The following is a 20,709-nucleotide window of genomic DNA, read 5'->3' on the forward strand; positions in this document are numbered from 1 at the left end:
CCACGTGCAGTTGGGTTTTGAATATGGCCAAGGGTGGAGACTCCACCACCTCTCTGGGCCACCTGTTCCAGTGCTCCATCACCCTTGCAGTAAGAGGTTTTTTTCCTTAGGTTTAAATGAAATTTCTTGTATTTCAAGACATTTCTTTTCCTGTCACTTGATGAAATGCAGGGCCATGTCTCCTGATCTCCAGCTGTGATAAGAGCAACAAAAAAGTTTCCATTTATTTACTTGCCAGCTCTCCCCATATGTCATGGAAATTCAGTAATAACTTTCTTCAAGATACAAAGGGGTTTTTTTTTCCTTTTTTTCCCCCCTAGACAGAGACTTAGGTTCTAGGGCTATTTTAGCCAAACAAAAATAGAAAGTCATGCTGGGCTCTGCCCCTTTGTAGGAGATTCTGTCCCATACCCAAAGTGTAGCCTAATCCTTTGGCAGTGGAGTTGTGTCACTTCACTTGCCCGGCTAATGCTCCTTGCCCTATTCCTTAAAATCTGTATCTGCCACAATTACTCTTTCAGTGGAAAGGCCTTTTTGTCTCTCTTCCTTTGAGGCTGTACTCCGGATGGATAACATCTGTGTTACCTGTTCTTGTGTTATGAGCTCCTTGCCCTGTTGCCCATCATTGAGGAATAAGAAATTATTCTACTCCAAATTTCTGTACAATATTTTTTTTTTAATTTCTATTTGGCTTGAAGATAAAGGGTTTGAATTAAATCTCAAATAAACCTCATTCTTTAAAACAAAAAAGAAGGGAGAGTTGTCTCCTTCGGTAGTCGCAGCAAAGCTTATTTTAAAAATACATGTATGTATTTTAATGAATGCAAGAGAGAATAATATCAGTTGAATATAATTTTGGATACCGTAATTGATTGTGTCTCTAACTCGGAAGGAATTAGAAATGCCTTAGCTGGAGGGAGGATTGCTGGAATTCTGTTCAAGATAGACATAAACCTATCTAGTGACAAGTTTCCAGAGAGTGAAATCACCTCCCACTGGGATCTTGAAGAATACTTGATATTACCTTTTACGAGTTTTATCCAGGGCTGCTTGCTTGCTTGCTTCTTCTTTTTTTTTTTTTTTTTTTTTTTTTTTAAACTCAGGCTGCTTGCAAATTAGAAAGAGAAAGATTTGGCCTTATAATACAACTAAGAGAAGTGATCGTTTCATCATGAGAAACTAAGCCCTCACCAAAATGTAAAAACATACCACAGCACACAGTTTAAATGGAGAACCATGAGTCTTGTTTTAAAAAATATTTTTGCCAGGAGAGATGAGCTAGATTTTATCACATCCATCATTGTCTATTTTAAAAATGTGTATTTGACAGCAAATTCTGCCTGTTTTTCTGCTTCCATTAGTTGTTCTGTGCATTCTGTGAAAATCATGCCAGAATGGCTTCATATAAACGTTGCTTGCTCATTTTGATTCCTCTTCTTAATTTGGGCAACTGAAAAACAAGTAAAAAGATGTTATTGATACTTTTCGACTGTATGTGTGATGAGATGGTTAGTGAATCTGGTCAGGGTTCTGTTTTGCAAAGTAGTATATGGACTTATAGTCGGGTATATGTGAGCATAGTGGCTCCTCAAAAAATCGTTGTAATAGTGAGGGGAAAAACAGATGGCATCCTAAAAGAAGAAGAAAGTGAGCTGATCATGTTAGCTGATAGTTTAGGCAAATGTAGTTTAACTGCAGAAGTCTGTGTTGTGGTGGTTTTTTGTTGGTTTGTTGTTGGTTTTTTTAATTGTCTTTAGCTCGTTGTTTACCATTCAAATCTAAAAATAAAGATCTTCCAAAGGAATACGGTGATGAATAGCAGAATCACAAATATACTTGCCCTGTTTCTTTAGAAGTGTTCATCTCCTAGTTCCAGCCTTTGTGAGGATTTTTACTGCGTTTGTTGTGATTTCATTTCCCTCTGGAAATGAGCATATGTCTTCTGTACTCAGAATGATGTGTTTGTTTCCTAGAAAGAGAATATTTTAGCCTATAGCAGCAAAGCTTGTATTTCTTACCAAAGTGCACTTTTGTTTTCTGCCTTCCCCATAATTTTCTGTGGCAAATAATTAAAATGGCAGACTCGCTTTAAATAGTGCTGTGGAGTTTGCTTTTCTATCAGGAGAATATGGGCAACACTTCAGTGAACAAGAAGTACAGCTGTCTCTATTTAAAATTAAACAAATGCAGCTGTCAATTAATTTTTGTTGCAGTTGAGTATTTTTCCTCAAAGATAAATGAGGTGTGTTTGCAAAAATAAAGCACGGATTTGTTCATGCTGTTTCAAACATGCGTCACAGCGTTGTAAGGCTCAGCCAGAGTTGTATCTGGAAAAATCACACCACTTCATTGTTGTCTCTTCTTATGTTCGTCCCTTCCTCCAAATAATTTCTGCTAAAGCAAGTGCCAGAGCTGGCTGTCAGATACTTTGAGAGAGAGAGAAGAGTCTGAGATGGAATTGAATCACAACGCTGAGTCTGAAGAGGATTAGAAAAAGGGAATAATATTTGTTGTGTGCAAACTAAAGTTTTTAAACATTGAATTAATCGTGTAGTTTACTGCTAAGAATCGCTTAAAACTTGTGTTATTTTTGACCCCGAAATTTTGTTCTCTGCTGCTTTAAATAGCAACATTAAGAGAGATAATAAGAAGTACAAGAGAGCTGCATGCTGTGGTGATCCCGTGGTGTGATCATATACGCTTTATGGTTCAGAAACCTCGTGACAGTAACCTTGCTGAAAGGCACGGTGGTTGGGTGGGATGATTTCTTGCCACCTTTAATGATGTGGTGTGTCTTGCGTAGCGGCGGCACGTGCAGCTGAGACCCGGGCTGCTTTATCTGCTTTGCCACACGTCTTGCTTTTTGACCTCGGCCAAACCTCTCCTCCGCATCGTTTTACCTATTTAGGAAACGGGTCTAAAATAAGCGCGGTACCTCAGGGTGCTGAGGCGAAAGGCAGTTACAAGGGTGAAATGGCTTTAAGTGCTGTGTTTTGTCAGATTATGATAAACTCTTGTATACCCTTTTTTTGAGCGAAAAGATAATAATATTAATAAACTAAGACTTCAGTCCCCATAAAGATGGGTTATCACACTGAGAGCACAGCTGTACCTAGTGAATGAAGCAGACCGCCCTCACTGCCGTTGGACTTGAGCCTGTGTATCTCTGCAGGCGTGTTTTCCTAGGACTGGACCCCTGTGCTGATTTTCATCATCTTCTCTGGTATGCGTACACGTGTGTGCAAAATATGGCATGAGTTAAGAAATCTGAGTAAGGCAAACTCTAATCTCTATTTTAAAGGCTTTTTTTACTCTTAATCCTTCTTGGGTATTGAGTTAAATGGTATTTTTTTAAATTGGTATGGATGGTAACTGAAGTATCACATAATGAATGAAATGTCAGCTTCATATTCAAAGATACTGAGTTCAAATCATACTGGGTTTATTAAAATTGCCAGCAATTACTTTTCTATCAGTGCTGTTAAAGATTCAGGAGTTAATGCTCATGCCCCTTTGGTAAGACAGAGCATTTTCTCCCACATGTTAAGAGTTCTTACAAGATTTTACCCACGTACAATTATTTTTTTTTTCTTTATATTGCCTTGTTAAGGAAGACAGCATCCAGTCGCCTAGGGCTGGAGGGCTATCTCTGGGACACCAGGTGGGTGAGAAAGCTGTATCCAGGCTGGGGAGGGGGTGCATTTCTCAGCACCCCCAGAGCACTGGGCAGTCTGGGTTTGGCTTGAGCATGTCTTGGCATACCTGGCTTTACCTCCATGGAAACCTGTGTGCAGACGGGCGACAGCGTGTATATTCTTACTGTGCACCGTTGTGAGCTCGGCGTGCTAATTCAGATTTAGCTCAAGAGCAAGACTTGTACAGCTTCCTTTTTAGTTTGGCGCTCTCTGTTGAGAAGCTTAAAGTGAGTAACAGTTATACGGGTTCTACTACCTTCATGGAGTGTAATTTAAAAGTCTGCCTCTTGAGAGTCTAAAAAAAAGGTTCAATTACTTTGTTCCTATATTTCATTAGTTTAATCACCGTTCATTGTAATGGAATCTGTGTTTAAAATACCAAATTACATCAATCTCAAGCTAAGACTGCAGTGGTTGAGCACATGACGTGGGCACTTGGGTCCAGAGCTTGCTGTCTGGCTGCGGAGCAGAGCAGCGGCTGATCCAGAATGCTGGCTGTAGTTGGCCCTGTAATGTCTTACTGATCAAGCAATAATCGGCGGCATTAGAGCCGCGTTCAAACCGCTCATGACAGCTAGGTGCAGGCTATCAGAACATGAGCATTGTGGAGTCAGTGTATTTCCCTTTTTGATCTCTCTTTTAATGTGAAAGATTGTTTTGAAGATGTTCCTGTGTTAACAGAACCTGTGATAAGTTTGTATGCTTAGGTAGGTGTAGACTTAACCTGTTGACCTTGACTGTGGCCCTTTGTGCAGATGCAGTGTGCTTTATTTATGTAACTATATACCTACCTCTTTTATAGGTTGTCGTTCACTGTCTTGCAAAACAGATGCAGATTCTTGATGATTATTTTGAGATGGTGATATTATATGGTCCGTGTGGGGGACCATTATATGGTCCATGGGTTAGCACAGAATATTAACGAGAAGTAGCTGGCCAGTGGATGGGATGTAGAGGCTCTATGCTTCTCTCCAGCCCCTAAATTGCCATTTTTTGAAGAGGGAACCATGGAATACAGCACTGCTGGTGCTTGTTTGGGGCTGTCTGGATTGTTTTCTCTACCATTCTCATTGGTACAAAGCTTTGGTAGAAGTACTAAAAAAAGAAAAAAAAAAAGATTGGGAAGAGAAGGCTCTGGGGAGACCTTAGAGCAGCCTTCCAGTACCTGAAGGGACCTACAGGAAAGATGGAGAGGGACTGTTTACAAGGGCATGGAGTGATAGGACAAGGGGGAATGGGTTTAAACTAAAAGAGCGTGGATTTAGATTAGATATTAGGAAGAAGTTCTTCACTGTGAGGGTGGTGAGACACTAGAACAGGTTGCCCAGAGAGGTTGTGGCTGCCCCGTCCCTGGAAGTGTTCAAGGCCAAGTTGGATGGGGCTTTGGGCAAGCTGGTCTAGTGGAGGGTGTCCCTGCCCATGGCAGGGGGGGTTGGAGCTAGATGATCTTGAAGGTTCCTTCCAACCCAGGCCATTCTGTGATCCTGTGATGTGTTCTAAAAAATAAGGGTTGTTTTCAGAAGTTGTAAGGGATCCACTAACAAGGCACATACCCATCGTGAGTATCAGTACAACAACTAAAGCTGTGCTTTGGCAGCTCATAGAATTGACTACTGAAGTGCTCATCTAACTTTACCTGGAAATGCTTCATAAATCTGCACGAGATTCAATGCGTTAGATATACAACTGGGAAAACCACAGTATGGTTTAATCAATGTCATACATTGCAGATATGGGGCACGTTACATCATACAATAGTAACTAATTTTTTAAATTAGAAGGTGTGCATGAATGTAGGACTAAGTTCTGCCAGGTGCTGTATAAGCACAAACAGTCTCTATTTCAGAAAGCTTATGGACAACATGCAGAACAAGAAGCAGCATGCAGGAGTTGAACTGGTCTTTGTCAACAATCCAAGCAACCTACTTGCTTTCTCCTTGTCAATGGTAGCACATCAAAACCAGCAGTTTGTTACAAGGATGCCTGTGTTCTGAAATATTCTGTCATTAGTTTTGAATTAACTCATTCATCCTTTCATTTGTGAATTAATGCCTTCTAATGCAAGCAAACACCACAGTTGTGGTTGTCCGGGTGTTGTTAATCTGCGTCATACGTAGGCTGAACACGCTGAACCTAGGTAATGACCTTGGATGAGGCCAGCTTTGGTTTAGACCAATACTGAACTCCAGGTGTGGTGGTTGAACTGTATGAAGTATTACTTCTACAAAACACTTTCTTTTATGTGGATCTTGAGTGCCAAGTTCATTATTTAGGACTGCATGTTGATTTGGACCCCTAAGCTAAGATGGAAATGGTTCTTGGCAAGTGCCTCAATTCCTTAATTCACGTTTGGTTGAGATTGTTAGATTTGTTCCCCTTCCCTCCCCTCCCTTTTTTTCCCCCCCTCTTGTTACCTTTCTTTTAAGTAGTGCATTTAATAGCAAAGTGAATAGAAATTGCATGCTGATCACTCCCCTAGTGGAACTCTTGTTTACAGTTTCAAGACTTCTTTGAACTTGGCTGTTTCTGACACAACAAGAACATTAGTAGCATTACCATGATTACAAGCTGAAAGCTGAAAGCTTTTAAGATTAGCAAAATAGTGTGGTAAAATGCAACCTTTGTCCCGGGTTCTGTGGTATGTTTTTACTTCATTTTTCTTCTCTGGGATTTTATTGTTAGTATGCTATGGCAAACAGCACTGGGTTTATTTTTCCTATAATAACCCCGATGCCTACTACAAACTATAAATCTTCATGGATCAATGAACAATATTGTGGGTTGGCAAAAATCTCTTGACTTTGTATCTTGGCATAGTAAACTTGTTTTTGAAGTACTTTATTACAATAAACTTTAAATCTATTTCTGAGAGTGTTGACCAAGCATGTTGGTATGCTGATTTTTTTTTCACCCCTTCTGTTTTTTCCCCCCCAATGCTTACCTCAAGTCATTTATTTATAAGGCATTAGGGGGGGTTGGATTGCTGTTCCCATGCTGCTTGCCTTGTTTTGCCAACTTCTATTGGTCAAATATTCAGGTACTCTTTGAGCTCTATCTCCTAACTTGGAAGTGAACATGGACATTTTGGTCTCTAATTTGGCCAGCTACCTATCGCTAGTACGACCCGTCAGCTAAAGCTGCCTGTTTTCTAGGTGGTGTTCGTACCACTGATTTTTTTTGTTGTTGTTCTTTGCATGGTGTGCCAGTTGTGAGAAACTGAGATCAGAGGAACCATTTCCAACACAGTAGCTGTATCCTGGGGAGCTCTTTATAAGGCTGGTCCGACAGTATCAGGTTGTAGGGAGCCGCACAGTGTGTAATTGCCACGGTGGAGCTTGTGTCCTACAAATTTGAGGTGGAGAATCTGTGCAAGTGTGGTAGGAGGCCGGAGGCAGATCTCCAGCCTGAGATGAGGATGTGTTTGTTCTTTTGGGAAAAGTGCAGCAGTTGGGCAGGTGGCGTAAGGAAAGAAAATGCGTCAAATGGGTTACCACTGATAACTACGTTTATTCCAACTCCCCCATTCCATCGTTGCATACATGACAGGTATTTTAGGCATTTATATGCTGAAATAAGCCCTCACTTGAATGATGATCTATCATGGAAATGGATATATATATAATGCATTAAAATAGCTAATGATGTTTTTAAGGTTAATGGCAATTGTGGAGCTGTTCAGAAACTCATCAGGATCACATGCTTTAAAAGCAATTGACCTTTCACATCTTTTTGTAAACAATGTTGTGGCTTTTAAGTGAAGTCACTTTCATGATAAGGGAAACTCCTGCATTTGAAGAATGCTGTATTTCAGAATAATAAGAGTGTTTAGAAAAAATAAAAACAGTGGAGAACCTCAAACGCTCTTGTGTTTTTGTAGCATTCAAAGCATCTCATAAGGGGTGCCAGAGGGAAAAAGACCCTTAAACTCAGTTAAGTATGTTTGGTAGCAGCACAAATGAAGCCATAGACATAAGTTGTACTTCCTCTTACCCTGAGAGTAAACCATATTGCATTCATTGCGTAGCTAGCTGTCAATACGGAGGTCAGAAAACATCCCGACAGTTATTAAAGGACTTGAGCTTCTTCCCGAAGGCTGTGTACCCCAGGGGGGACTTGCGAGCTGCTGTTACAGGCAAGGAGTCTGTGCAGGGAGCCCAAGTCGCTCGTTTCCAGTTCGGGCAGCCTCTGCCGCGCTCATCCCTGTGTCCTGCGCTGTCAAGGTTTGTCACGTTGGGAGAGCTGCCACGTGAGTTGGCGTGATGCTGCTGCGGCCCTGAGCCGGCTTTTCCCAGTCTCGGCTTACTGGGGATGGGGGACTAGATGGTGAACTAAAGCTCTGTCAGTCATTAACGGTTGCCTCTCTGATTGATGATACAGTTTAAAAGCAGACATACTTCTCCAAATTTTGATTTTTCTGTGTGGTTGTATAAAAAGATGTGGAACTGTTTCTAGTCTTGTTTGCTTCCTCTCGAGATGTGTATTTGATGTTTTTCTTTGCCAGATATCAGCCCCAATAGGTCACTTGGTTTAATTTCAGCGACTTCAAATCAGAAGGAAGCCCCGGAGCCGCGCCGCTTCAGTTGCGCGCGCACTGTAAATCTGTACTCGCCGGGTCAGTTACCGCTCTACGCGGGGAGGATTTTCCTGAGATCGTTTAATTTAAGTAACGCGCGGGCGCTGCGCTCGGCTCAGTAAACGCCGGCGCGTTTACTCGTGAGGCGCTGAAGCGCACCATGAACACCGGGCACCTCTCGCGCTCCCGGCCTTGCTTGTTTCCGTACGTACACGCGCACGCACGGACTCGCGGGGGGCGCCCACGGCCCGCGCCGGCCCCGCCCGTGTCCCGGCGCTGGCGCTGTCCCGCAGCGCCCCCTGGCGGCCCGCCCGGCTGACGGCTGTGCTTGCCCTTGCAGGTCGTACCGGGAGGTACACGCTGATCGAGAAATGGCGGGACACCGAGAGGCACCTGGCGCCTCACGAAAACCCCATCGTGTCGCTGAACAAGTGGGGACAGTACGCGAGCGACGTGCAGCTGATCCTGCGCCGCACCGGGCCCTCTCTGAGCGAGCGGCCGACTTCGGATAGCGTGGCGCGCATCCCGGAGAGGACTCTGTACCGGCAAAGCTTACCGCCCCTGGCCAAGCTGAGGCCTCCCGGCGACAAATCCATGAAGAGGAGGGAGCCGAAAAGGAAATCCCTCACCTTCACTGGGGGGGCCAAAGGGTTAATGGACATCTTTGGGAAAAGCAAGGAATCCGAGTTCAAGCAAAAGGTGCTCAACAACTGTAAAACAACGGCAGATGAGTTGAAGAAATTGATCCACCTCCAGACGGAGAAGCTTCAGTGCATCGAGAAACAGCTGGAGTCCAACGAAGCCGAGATCCGCTACTGGGAACAAAAGTATAACTCCAGCCTGGAAGAAGAAATCCTCAAGCTAGAGCAGAAGATCAAAAGGAACGAAGTGGAGATTGAAGAGGAAGAGTTCTGGGAAAATGAGCTGCAGATCGAGCAGGAGAACGAAAAACAGCTGAAGGAGCAGCTGCAGGAGATGAGGCAGAGGATCCTGGAGTGCGAGAGCAAGCTGAAGGACTACATGTCTCAGATCCACAATATGGAGAGCGGCCTTGAAGCAGAGAAGTTGCAGCGGGAAGTTCAAGAGTCCCAAGTGAACGAAGAAGAGGTTAAGGAGAAGATCGAGAAGGTGAAGGGTGAAATTGATATTCAGGGTCAGCAGAGTCTGAGATTGGAAAATGGCATTAAAGCTGTAGAACGGTCTTTGGGCCAAGCTACCAAACGGTTACAGGTAAGAACGTGCTTTTTATCCATAGCTAAAGACAAGTCAAAGACCTGACTGTAACAAATTTCTCTTACACAGTTTTAGAGCCCATGAAAGAAAACATGAGACAGTTTCCACAGTGAATTTGGGTAAAAGGAAGAAAGCGTTGCTTTCATTTTCAAATTGCATTTAGGTTTTGTTTGAAGAGCAGACAATTTTTGTTTCACCTGTGTGTATTTTACTCATTCAAACCATCTGAAAAGAAAAACAGTAGTTGGTTCTTTGTCTCAAGATAAACCAGCAGACGTTTTGGTGGATGTATTCCTGGCCATTCAAAAGACCTAGGTGGCCTGCAGGGTTAGTGCCACGTGCCACACCACCTTTCATTTATTTACATGCTGGCTCAGTTTCTTTCCCATCGGTTACAGTTTTGGTTTGCTACCATTCCCTGACTGCCTGGTGACCTCTGAGAAATCACTTGAAGCCTGTCTCCACCATGCAGTGGTCCATGACAGAGAAAGACCAGAGCTAACATCAGCCACGCTACTGAGGGCGGTATGGCTGCACCCATGGCAATGCATCTGTCCACCTCGCCCTGCTGAGAGGGAGCGCTCGCTAGCTCCACTGAGGAGCTGCTGTGCTAGTGGGTCTGGGCGCTTTTACACCTCGGACAAATAATATCTTCTTCGTGAACAACAGCGCATTTAGGGTTAGCAGGAGATTGTGGTATTGCTAAACACGAGCGTAGTGCTCTCGGGCTAATGCCTTTAAAAGTATTGGTCTTTAAACCCTTGTTGATTTGGGGTTAGGTGTCTTGAGGATTTAGGTCCTGGGTCTTGGCGGCTCAGTGACTCATATTGTTAAATTTCAGGGAAATTTGCACTACAACAGCCCTTTCTGAGGTGAAATTTCTGATTCTTGCTAGGTCTGTTTGCCACCAAAACAGATTAATTCAAAGGAACAGTCCAAAAGCAGCACCTGGATAAATAGATGTAGAGCTAAAATAACTGTTAGCTTATAGCACCTTTGTTTTAAAGAATAGCATTTCCCTTTTTGAGTCTGACTTGCTGATGTTCGGGATTTTCCTTTCCCTCCACCTCAGGCATTGTGGCACGTGTCACAAGAGAATCCAGTCCCTGCTTCCTTGCTAAAGTTTATGATATCACTTGGGACTTGATAGAGCATGAAGGAATAAATATAAATGGAAATCCAGCTGCTGGCTGGGTGAGGTGAAGGACAGATTGTGGCTCCTGGAATTTTAATGTGCAATGTAAGATGGGACTGAGGCACCATGCATCAGTTTGAGTTGCGATTCTTGCTGTATTCCTGGGATTCACAGTTACTGTATTCCGCAGTGCTGCAGTTGCAGTAGGGTGATTCTGCTGTGAATATTTAAAGGGATTTTGCATCCTTACTCCTGAGCACCTAGAACCATGTCAGTATAAGCTGGGTTTACTAAATGAAGAGGGAGAGAAATGTAATCTTTTCATCCAAAGCAAAACAGATGAAAACTGTAAGCAGTTTTGGCCATGTTTATCTGTCCTAAGTTTCCAGATACACTATGCTTAAGGATTTGCACTAACAGAAAGCATCAAGTCCTCTTTATACATTTTACCTATCCTCAGTAACACTCAGTGAGGCTATGATTGAGTTCAAAATCTTTCTCGCTTTATTTGTTTTTCATAGGTTAGGGTTTCAGTTTCTCAGGAAAGTTCCCGTTAAATTCAGATCCTCTGAGCTTGTTCTAAACCTAAAGGTGCACTAATCTGGAAGTCCAGGAGAAAGTAAACTCACCTCTGTATTGCACAGTTTTGGGGGGAGGAAATAGAGAAATATTTTATTGCATGCAGCAAGTTAAATATTAATATTCATAGAACTGCTGATTTGAAACTAGAAGAGTTGAGCAAGGTGTGTTCATAGACCTTTCAGTAAGGGAGGAAAGAAAATTTTGGTTCACTAGATTTCAAGTGATAAGAACAGGAAGGTGATATTTTTTAATAGCATGTGAGAAATTTCTAGTAATTTGTCCTTCCTCTTCTCTTTCGTTCCTTTTCTCTAGCCATCTCCATAACAATACAAGGCAATGTTCAGTTAAGGATCAGATGCAGAACTCTGCTCTCCCTATTTCTAGAGAAATTTTAAATGCAACACCCCCCCCAAACCTAACAAGAAACCCCTCAAAAAAACAACCCCAAAAACTAAAACCCAACCTTCTTCAGGTAAAAGATCTCACTAAAGTTTCACAGATACTAAATTTAAGAGCTTAAACCAGTAGGATGTGGGGTGGTACTTAACATTTTTACCTTATTTCCTGTGAAAGTTGAGAAATGTCAAGAACAAATTATTTTTTATGTTAGTTCTGCTAACCTGAGTATTTCAGTGATTCAGGTTTTTTTAAAAAACTGAATTCCCTTCAGTGGCAACTTTGTTACAATCTCATAAAACACCGAGCTGTATAATTAACATTGTAGGAAGTAAAGACAGTTTCGAGAATTTCCTGTGTCCCAAGTGCCCAGTTGTAGAGTCTAACAGGCCTAAAATAAATTGAAGAATTTTTCTGTAGAATTGTCTTAAAATTTGGAGGGGGCCTGGTTTCCATTTCTCAGTCCTGTTCCTCCAAAAGCTCCTAGCCATTGAATGGAAGTACAAGTCTAGCACGGGAAGCTGAGACCAACCACGATAGGCATTGACTGAGCAGGTCAAACACATCAGTGACAAAGCAATTGGCATTTAAAAGGTCCTAATTTAGACATCAGATCAGTTGTGTTAATTTTCTTACTAGCTGTTGAATTCAGCCTCAGCTGTGCCCTTACCTCAAGTTTAAAGTGAGTAAGAGCTGTGCTGTTGGGGACTGTTCCTGGAACAGATCCACAAAACTCTTCTCCCCCAATCCTTGTGTGAGTTCATGTATAATTCTGCTTACACAAGGTAATGAGGGAAAAGGTTGACCCAACCTACATCTCTTACCAAAATGAAGATGTAGAGGCATGGAGTTCCCGCAGATGTGCTGCCTGGGATCTGGGTAGCTGGCCCATCCCCTGTGTGGCCAAAGAGGGGACACCCATCCTGGCTGTGGAAGAGTAGCACATGCAGCTGTCTGCTAACGAAGCTGAATCTGGGGGGGTGGGGGTAGGCAATAATTGTAGTCTAAGACTGTCATAAACTATTGGAGCTGTAGATTTTGCTATCATGCCATAAGTACAGATCCTTGAGGAAGATCCTAAATGATCATTTTCTGTGCTTGTGAAGGGATGGTGAACCAGCCAGGATTTGGCCTCATTGTACAAAACACAGTAGGCTTGCAGAGTGAGAGAGTCCTGTCCATAAAAATGTACACTCTAAATAGAAAACGCGAAGAACAAGAAGAGAAGGGAATTACTCTCCTTTTAGGAACAGAAGAACTAAATGAGCTGTCCAAGTCATGCTGGAAACTTCTGGTGGAGCTAAGATTCGGTGCCAGACTGATGCTCAGTTGATGTATTTTTTCAGGGTGCTCCCTATTACCTTTATTTGCTCACATCTGTTGTGCCAAAATTTTTCTCGGGTGCTATGAGAAATATCTGCTAGTCATCCAAGAAGCAATATAAGCAGACCAGTAGTAACCCCTAATAAGTAATAGTGAGTGTTGATTTGCTTTCTAAATTACGAGAGTAAAATACCTTTCAACTCTTCCAATTTTACATTTGAATTTAAAAATCGGAGGCTTTCTCATCAAAAGGAGAAGCGTTAGTTGCCCAGTTGCAAACAGAGTCTTGAAATGCTGCTTGATGCTCGCTGCTGCTCAGCAGATGTTCTCTCTTTCCTGGCAGGACAGGGAACAAGAACTGGAGCAACTGACAAAGGAGCTGCGACAGGTCAATCTCCAACAGTTCATCCAGCAAACGGGAACGAAGGTCACGGTGCTGCCAGCAGACCCCGTTGAGGTGGAGGCCCCACACGTGGAGCTTGAGAGAGGTGCTGCACCCAGAATGCTTTTGGTGGGCGGGAGAAGGGGATGGCAATGCCTTTACCTGCTTCCTTACTGCTAGCACCGATACATTGAGTGGATGCTCTGTTAGCAAAGAAGTTAGAAAAATATTAAGCGAGCACAGCGTCAAATATTCCTCCTCATTCCAAGGGTTTAGCAAGCTGTAAATAAAGCGCAGTATGTAGATAACTTTTCTCCCAGTGTGCCTAGGCATGTGTTCGTTCTATCAGTAACCCGCTGGGCCAGTGGCTTTCAAGTGTGGCCACCATGGCTGCAGGCATGTAAGCTGGCACGCAACATGATTGCACATCTGGCATTGCTGTTCATCTGGGTTCTTCCTCTTCTGGTGGGATGTCTTGTCAAAGTAGAAAAAGGAATGTGTCTGGATCTCGAGAAATCCCAGACAGCAGCCGCACGGGAACGGGAGCTAATCCAGCTGGGCTGCCAGCCATCCCGAAGTCCTGCACAGATGGCTGTTACGGCATGTGCAAATTGACTTTGCCCCTAGTGAGATCAGCGCATGCCCACATCTGAATTCAGAATTTCCTACACAGAAACACAAGAGCGCTTTGAATGCATGTCACAACTGTGGCACAAGCAGAAACTCCTCTGCTGTGGTGTGCTTTATCCAGTACCCTGCTTGCAAGGGGCCTGTTTCTCTCAGCATTCTCCTTAGCTGGCTCTGTCCCTCCTCTTAGAAAATTCTATAACCGAAAGGGATTGGGAGGGTAAGGAGGTGGGGAGAGAAGAAAAGACAACCGGGCCTTAAATGTCAGAACTTGTATGAAGTTTCTCTTTTAAGCAGGCAGGAAGCTGAAGCTTCGAGTTACATATAGGTACAAGCTCCTTCTGCACATTACTGTCTAAGTGTATTGCACATATCTGTGTGCATGCTCCTTGTGGGAGGGTACTTATATCGAGTAGGTGTATCTTTCTGTTCTGAAATGAGTAGGAGGTATGCGCCTTAGATGTCATCGCTTCCTAGTCAGGCATTTGAATTTTTTGTTGTATGTGGTATTAGTTTTTCTATACGGCACTAAGAGCACCAGTAAGCAGGAAGAAGAGGGGTGTCCTACAGACATCACCCTTGACGATGGTGACTTTTCTAACTGCCCGTTTTCTTGTGCAGAGCCAACATTTCAGTCTGGGTCACTGAAGCGCCCTGGCTCATCGAGGCAACTCCCCAGTAACCTTCGGATTCTACAGAATCCCCTGTCGTCTGGTTTTAACCCGGAGGGCATTTACGTATGACAGTACATACCTCTTCTGGAGAGGACCTAGCAAGGTACCCTGGACAAGATACACTTTTGTTTTACTCTGCCAATGATGAATGGAAGAAGATTGTTGTTGTTGTTGTTAAGCCACCGTATATTTTTTTCTTCTTCTTCCTCCAACACACCACTTGGAGCCATACCCTGTGCACTGATGCTAAAGAGACAGAGGAACCGTCTCGATTCATAATTGGCAAGGATGAACTTGCTGTCAACACAGCTAGAGTGCAAAAACCTTCATTTGTTTTTGCCACTTCAGAAGTGTTTGGGAAAGTATTGTTCCTTGTATAGGCGTAGATAAAAGACTGAGGGTGAAGGAAACCATGTATGCAACTGATCTGTTTAATTTATTCCCTTTAATCAACGGACGTGTGAATGTTGACCTTTTATATTTTTATTTTTAACTTGTGAATAATCACGTATGGCTGTATGTCAGTCTGACAAGGTGACTTTAATTTGCATGTACAAACATCCACCATTTGACCAAGTACAACAACTTGCAATGCAGAGTTCTGTGGAGTGCTGAACCATTACAGTGGTTTCTCACTGCTGACTTTTAATTTCTGTTGTGGGTCATAATATGTCATCTTCCATCCATTGCTACCTTTTAAGGCTTGAAAAGTGAGCTTGTGGGATTTACTTGCTGTTGAATCTGCCTTGAATGAAGCACCTAGTGTTCAAAAGATTTATGGAATTTAAACCTTGGCTTGGTAAAAATATTTCCAGCATATGATTGAGGATGCACTAGTTAGATGATATTTTATTATATAGAGTGTATATTTGAAATATTTTGCCACATTGTATATGCCTTTTGAGAAAAGAACAATGTAAGAAGTTGTCTTCATATATCTTACCAAAAGAGAGTAGGCGGCTTTCACTGTGTGTGATTTTGTACTTTATTTTTTCCACTAGCCATTACAGTGTTCTCATTTTGCAGTAAATCTTGCCGTTGGAGGAGAAAAAAAATACAAGACAAATGGGCATCCTCTTCCAGCCTTCCAAAATTCACTCAAATTTTGTGGAGGGAAGAAACCTGGCAGAGTCCCATGAAGTCAATAGCAGAGCTTCTGCTGACTTGAGTGGGGCCAGAATTTCATTCCACGTCCCCAGTGTTAAATGGTAGACATTTAGCCTCTTCGAAAGTTGTATTGCTGCTCAGTCACTTACAGAATATAAAACTTACAAACAGGAAATTCATACTCGGTAGTAGGGTTTTTTTACAAAAAAACGTGAAAAGAAAACATATCGTATGTTGATGTCACTCTAATGCGATCAAAGCTAAGCAAGCATGGCTTGCATGGAGGTGGCTTCTGTGCAGAAAGACACTACCAAGCAGCGTGTTGGTTACAGGCCTTGAAATTAGATCACTGAGGTGGACACCAAGTTTGTAGAGAGATTGACTGGCATCAGTGGGACACTTTGTATACATTAGGAGGCTGGCCTCATGGATGAGTTAGAGAAGGGATGGGCCTTACCTGGTTGGGTTTGGTTTTCCTGTTCTAACAGCAACTCATACCATCGTCCCCACCTTCGAGATCCCCTTGACATGAGAGGGGGTCACCATGCTTTCACTGTGGTATTGAATGCCTAGACTTCAGTCAGTGGCAAAATGAGAGAACTCCTGATGTCTTCAGTAGGGTCAGGATTTTACCACTGGTAGGAAACTCCAAGCTTTTGGCCATAGAAAATACTTAAGAATTCTTAACTCCTAGCATCCTCTTGTGTTGATTTACCGATGTGCAGATACATGTTAATTTAAGTTTCCTTTTTCAAAAAAGGACCTCCCTAGTCATACTGACAAATGGAAGTTTTATAAGATATAGTAGAAGATGAAGGACTCTTGAGTGTTTAATGCATTTTTTTTCCCTTTCCACTTATTAATGGCATCATATATTCTAAAAATGCTGCTGTATTTAGACTAACAGCAACAGATAAGGCTGTGAATATTTAGAGAACCTTTCCAAATGGGCTCTGTATTTTTACTGTTTAACTTATCAGGTCCTTCCCCCCCGCCTTGTGAGCAAACTGGAAAATGAGGTATTCCTACCTGAGGAATCTTTGCAGTGCTCACAGATTTTACTGTTAGTTTATCATAATTCTGTGCTCATGTTTACTGTGCCCATAACTTTGTATTTAAAAAAAAAAAAAAAATGTGTGCATATATATATATTAAAAAAATGTGTAAAATATACATAGTTTGGGGACAATATCTGTCCAAGGTACTTGAGTATAAATGCCTTACATTCTGAGTTCAATTTACCGAAATGAAACAGCCCTCTCCAGTGGATATCTTGCGTCTTCAGCACCTCTTGACATTAGAGAACTGAGGCACTCAGCACCTTGCAAAGTCTGGCCCAAATTATGCTGCATGGGGGTGGGGAGAAACACAAGGAAAAACCTGTTGCAATTTCAGTCTTGGACTGAGATGAAGTATTTTTAAGGCAGATCAGCGTATTTACCCAATGTTTTTGTCCCACTTTGTGACTGGTCCATCTCCCACAGATATGCCAGTTTGAGCTGAATTGGGCCCTTGTATCATAAAAACTGCTCTCTCTACCAGGTTATTCTTTAAGATGGAGGGAGGAGGAAAAGGATTAAAAGGAAGGGGAAGAGCAGCTTTGGAGGGCTTGAGTTACAGTTTTGTAAAAGAATCAAGGAAGGAATTTGCCATTTAAGTTAAAAAATAGCGTCTGCTAATTGCAGCAGCTGTTTGACAGAAGAGCCAGCCTGGAGCTGGCTCAGGAGCAGCCACTGCATCATCATCGAGTGGACCTTCCTCGTCAGGGCTTTAGCATATGTCAAGGTGATCTGAAAAACGTTTACAGCTTCAGCCACTGTTGTGGCAAAGGAGAGGCTTTGGTATCCTAACCTGTCGTTTGTGAGACACTGACAAATTCCCCTGCTCCTCTCGCTTACTGAATTTCACCCAGGTTAAAGTTCTGTAGCATTTTCACTCTCTCTGTAAATAGACCAAAAAGAAATGGCATGCCCTTGCATTAAATGTGAATTGAACAATGTATTACAGTTATAGAAACTCCTCACATTAATGGCGTTAAGAGTTTTGCTTCTGATCAACTGCAGAACCTCACTCTTTCTTTACAAATGTAGAAAAATTAATTTTTAGAAGAGTTTCAAACCTACTTATGGGGCATTAGCAGAAAGGAAGCTACACGTAACTAATTTTAACAAGTGCCATATTATTTACTGGCAAGCATGATAAAAATGGGGTTTTTTGCTTGCATTAAATAGTTGAATACACAAGCACTATTTTCCAGTGCACAGGGAATTTATATGGAGAACTCCCATAATTTATTACTAATGGAAATTAACTGTGTTACCTCTCTCATCCATGAGGATACAGTTTATTTTTGCTGGTGATGCTATGTTGTTAGGGGAAAAAGGGGGGTTGAGCGTTGGAAAAGCCAGTAGGTTAAGGCTAAGGTAAATATTCTGAATGCTCGAGCAAGGGAGAAACCCAAGTCCCACTCTGGAAAGTCAGTTAGGAACCTACCTCCCATTATCTTTCAGTGGGACTTAGGTTCCCAAGTGCCTGAATTGCTTCTGGAAATGGTATGTTAGCTTTGAGATTACTTGCTTTTCTAAACCCTAGCAAGTTGGAAGGAAGTTCTTAAGAGAACTACCACTAGCATTAGCAATATGCAAACATGCTTTCATTGCAAGGTAAGAGGGAAAAGATCCTTTAGTGAAACAAAAATCTCCTCTTGGGGCAATAATTGTCCTGTTTTTAGCGCAGAGAGTATTGCATTATTTTAGTGAACTGGGATCATATGAGTATGAGCAAAAAAAATTGATCTTGTAATTTTTAGTGAGTTATCTTGAAGAATATAAATTCCTGACGTGCATTAACTTGACTGAATTGGGCCTTAATGATCCATGTAAATAACAAAACTGTATTCAGATATTTTTTCCAGAAAAATAGTCTCTAATGGTCTGTACTGTATTAAAATAAGTGTCAAAGTGTTACTTTTATATTACTTTTTTTTTTTTTTTTTTTTTTAGAACATTGAAACATGCATGTTTATTCTCTTTGCTACAGTATTTTAATGTTTTGGATGAAGGCCATCGGTTGTATGGAGATGACAAAACAATCATTCTGTCTATTTATTCAGTATTGCTGCTTAAAGTTTTCAAAATAAAGCTTTCAATGCCAATATAGTGACTGATTGAAAGCTGTTCTAGCTCTCTTCAGATGTTTTTTTCTATGTTTATAGAAAACTAAATAAGTGAAACTTGGTATATAAACTGTTATACCAGCAAAGAATTACTGCAATAATATTGTGGGGGAGGGGTTGGGGTAAGTGTGTGTAGTATATACATAAATGTATGCATGCAGTGAATGCGTTTAGGTCTCAGGTAAATGGAGTGCTGAAGAATGTTCGAATCCTTTGTGGTCTTGCAAGCAACTTGCACACGTGATCAAAAACTGGTTAGTGCTTCACGCCAGCGCGCAGTGCTTGTGAGGGGCAGAACAAGCAGAGGTGATCACAAAGGATCAGCTTGGAGCCCTTTGAACCAGCTGGGATTTAAGCACATTCTTGAGTTTTCCATAGATGTGTTTCTGAATTGGGCCTAAAAGCATGTTCGGATACAAAAAGCTTTCAGTTGCAGCAAGGATGCCTGGTTTCGAGCATAGCTGGTACCTCTGAAAATGTGAGTAGTTCTGAGATGGTTCAAGTATGCCTGCTCTGTTTGTAAACGGTATCAAGATGCAGAGAATATTCACCCTCACGATCACCCCGTGAAACTACTAACTAGGAGTTCTGACTGGAAGATTTGAGTTGCTGATGCTTTAACCTAGAGAAGCAACGCAAACTAACTGTGAAAACACAAGTGAGCGTTTTATTACTGCTCTGCTTCAATGCAAGATGAAAATCTGTATTATATGTAACTATATTTTTTGTCATTTAAAAAGCTTCTATTTTTTATTATTCTCATGGATGGTTGACAAAAGATATTGGATATGCTCCCATACAATAAATTCCCCTCTGAAACTTTGGGTCTTTACAGTTCATGGTTTGCTGGAATTGCAGCGTACATCTCGCGCACCTCTCGTGATACAGCTACTGGAACTCTTGTCTGTCAAAGAATACTTAGCCTGAAAGCAGGCCAAGGTAATGCTTGATGTCTCTAGAGCTCAAAAGCTTTTAGAAATGGCTGTGCGTCGAGCATTAGCACACAATGAATGCTCCTAAATGGCAATTATGTGGAGGTGTGTGGCACCTCTGTGGAAGACAAGAGAGGTCCTCTACCATAAAGTGTGCACATGCTGTATTTTTCATCAGATACAGCCGAAGAACTACAACAGAATGGAGTAGCTCATTTTCAACTGAGGAACTGTTACTAAGATTAATAATAAATCCTGAAAAGATAGAATTGGTCAGCAACTCAGAGGAAGTATAACTTAAAAGAGAGGCAGGGGTTTGGTTGGAGATGATCAGGGAGACGAATTGAATGTGCAGAATCTTCACACAACAAATACAAGGTGCGCAGATGCTTCAGGGAGCAGGAAGAAATTAAGCTTTGAAGAAGGAACTGAAGACCTGATTCAGGCTTAGTTCTTGAGCTGAACCGCAGGGCCTGTGAAGATTGCTTGAGATCGAATGCGTTCATCAAGGCAGGGAACTTGCTACAGCTGGGGACTTGTGATTTAAGCCACCCAAACACAGTCCTTAGTCTCATATCCCAACAAATGGCTTTTCCTAAGCCAGCTGGAGCCTAATCTCATTAGATGGGAGGAGAAACGAGCTAACAGTAGTAGCACTGTTGACTGGCAATAAGACAAAGAATGTCATGAGCTTCACTGAAACCCTAGCATATGGCATTTATATTGGCAGGACCATGTAAGTTGTAGAGGACCTCTGCTCCTGAAAGGTGCCCCTCTCCGCTTCTGTGCAAGTCAAGTGGCTGGGTTTTGTGGTAACTGAGGTTTCCCAGCAGGCTCAGTAGAGCCAGGGAGGGGTACAGCTAATGGTTCTGATC

At 42.2% G+C, this 20,709-nt stretch overlaps 1 protein-coding gene across 5 annotated transcripts in view; it reads left to right on the plus strand.

The window, feature by feature from the left end:
- The window catches only part of RASSF8 (Ras association domain family member 8), a 91,537-nt gene extending 72,652 nt beyond the window's left edge, over window positions 1–18,885 (plus strand). For all 5 annotated transcript variants that reach the window (XM_075759095.1, XM_075759109.1, XM_075759086.1 and 2 more), the window contains 3 exons: window positions 8,609–9,498; window positions 13,281–13,425; window positions 14,568–18,885. In XM_075759095.1, coding sequence (XP_075615210.1) covers window positions 8,609–9,498; window positions 13,281–13,425; window positions 14,568–14,689 — 1,157 coding nt within the window. In that variant the 3' untranslated portion in view covers window positions 14,690–18,885. The remainder of the gene's footprint in view (window positions 1–8,608; window positions 9,499–13,280; window positions 13,426–14,567) is intronic.
- The last annotated feature ends 1,824 nt before the right edge of the window (window positions 18,886–20,709 follow it).

Source organism: Balearica regulorum, chromosome 1 (genome assembly GCF_011004875.1).
Source record: "Balearica regulorum gibbericeps isolate bBalReg1 chromosome 1, bBalReg1.pri, whole genome shotgun sequence".
Lineage (NCBI taxonomy): Eukaryota > Metazoa > Chordata > Aves > Gruiformes > Gruidae > Balearica > Balearica regulorum.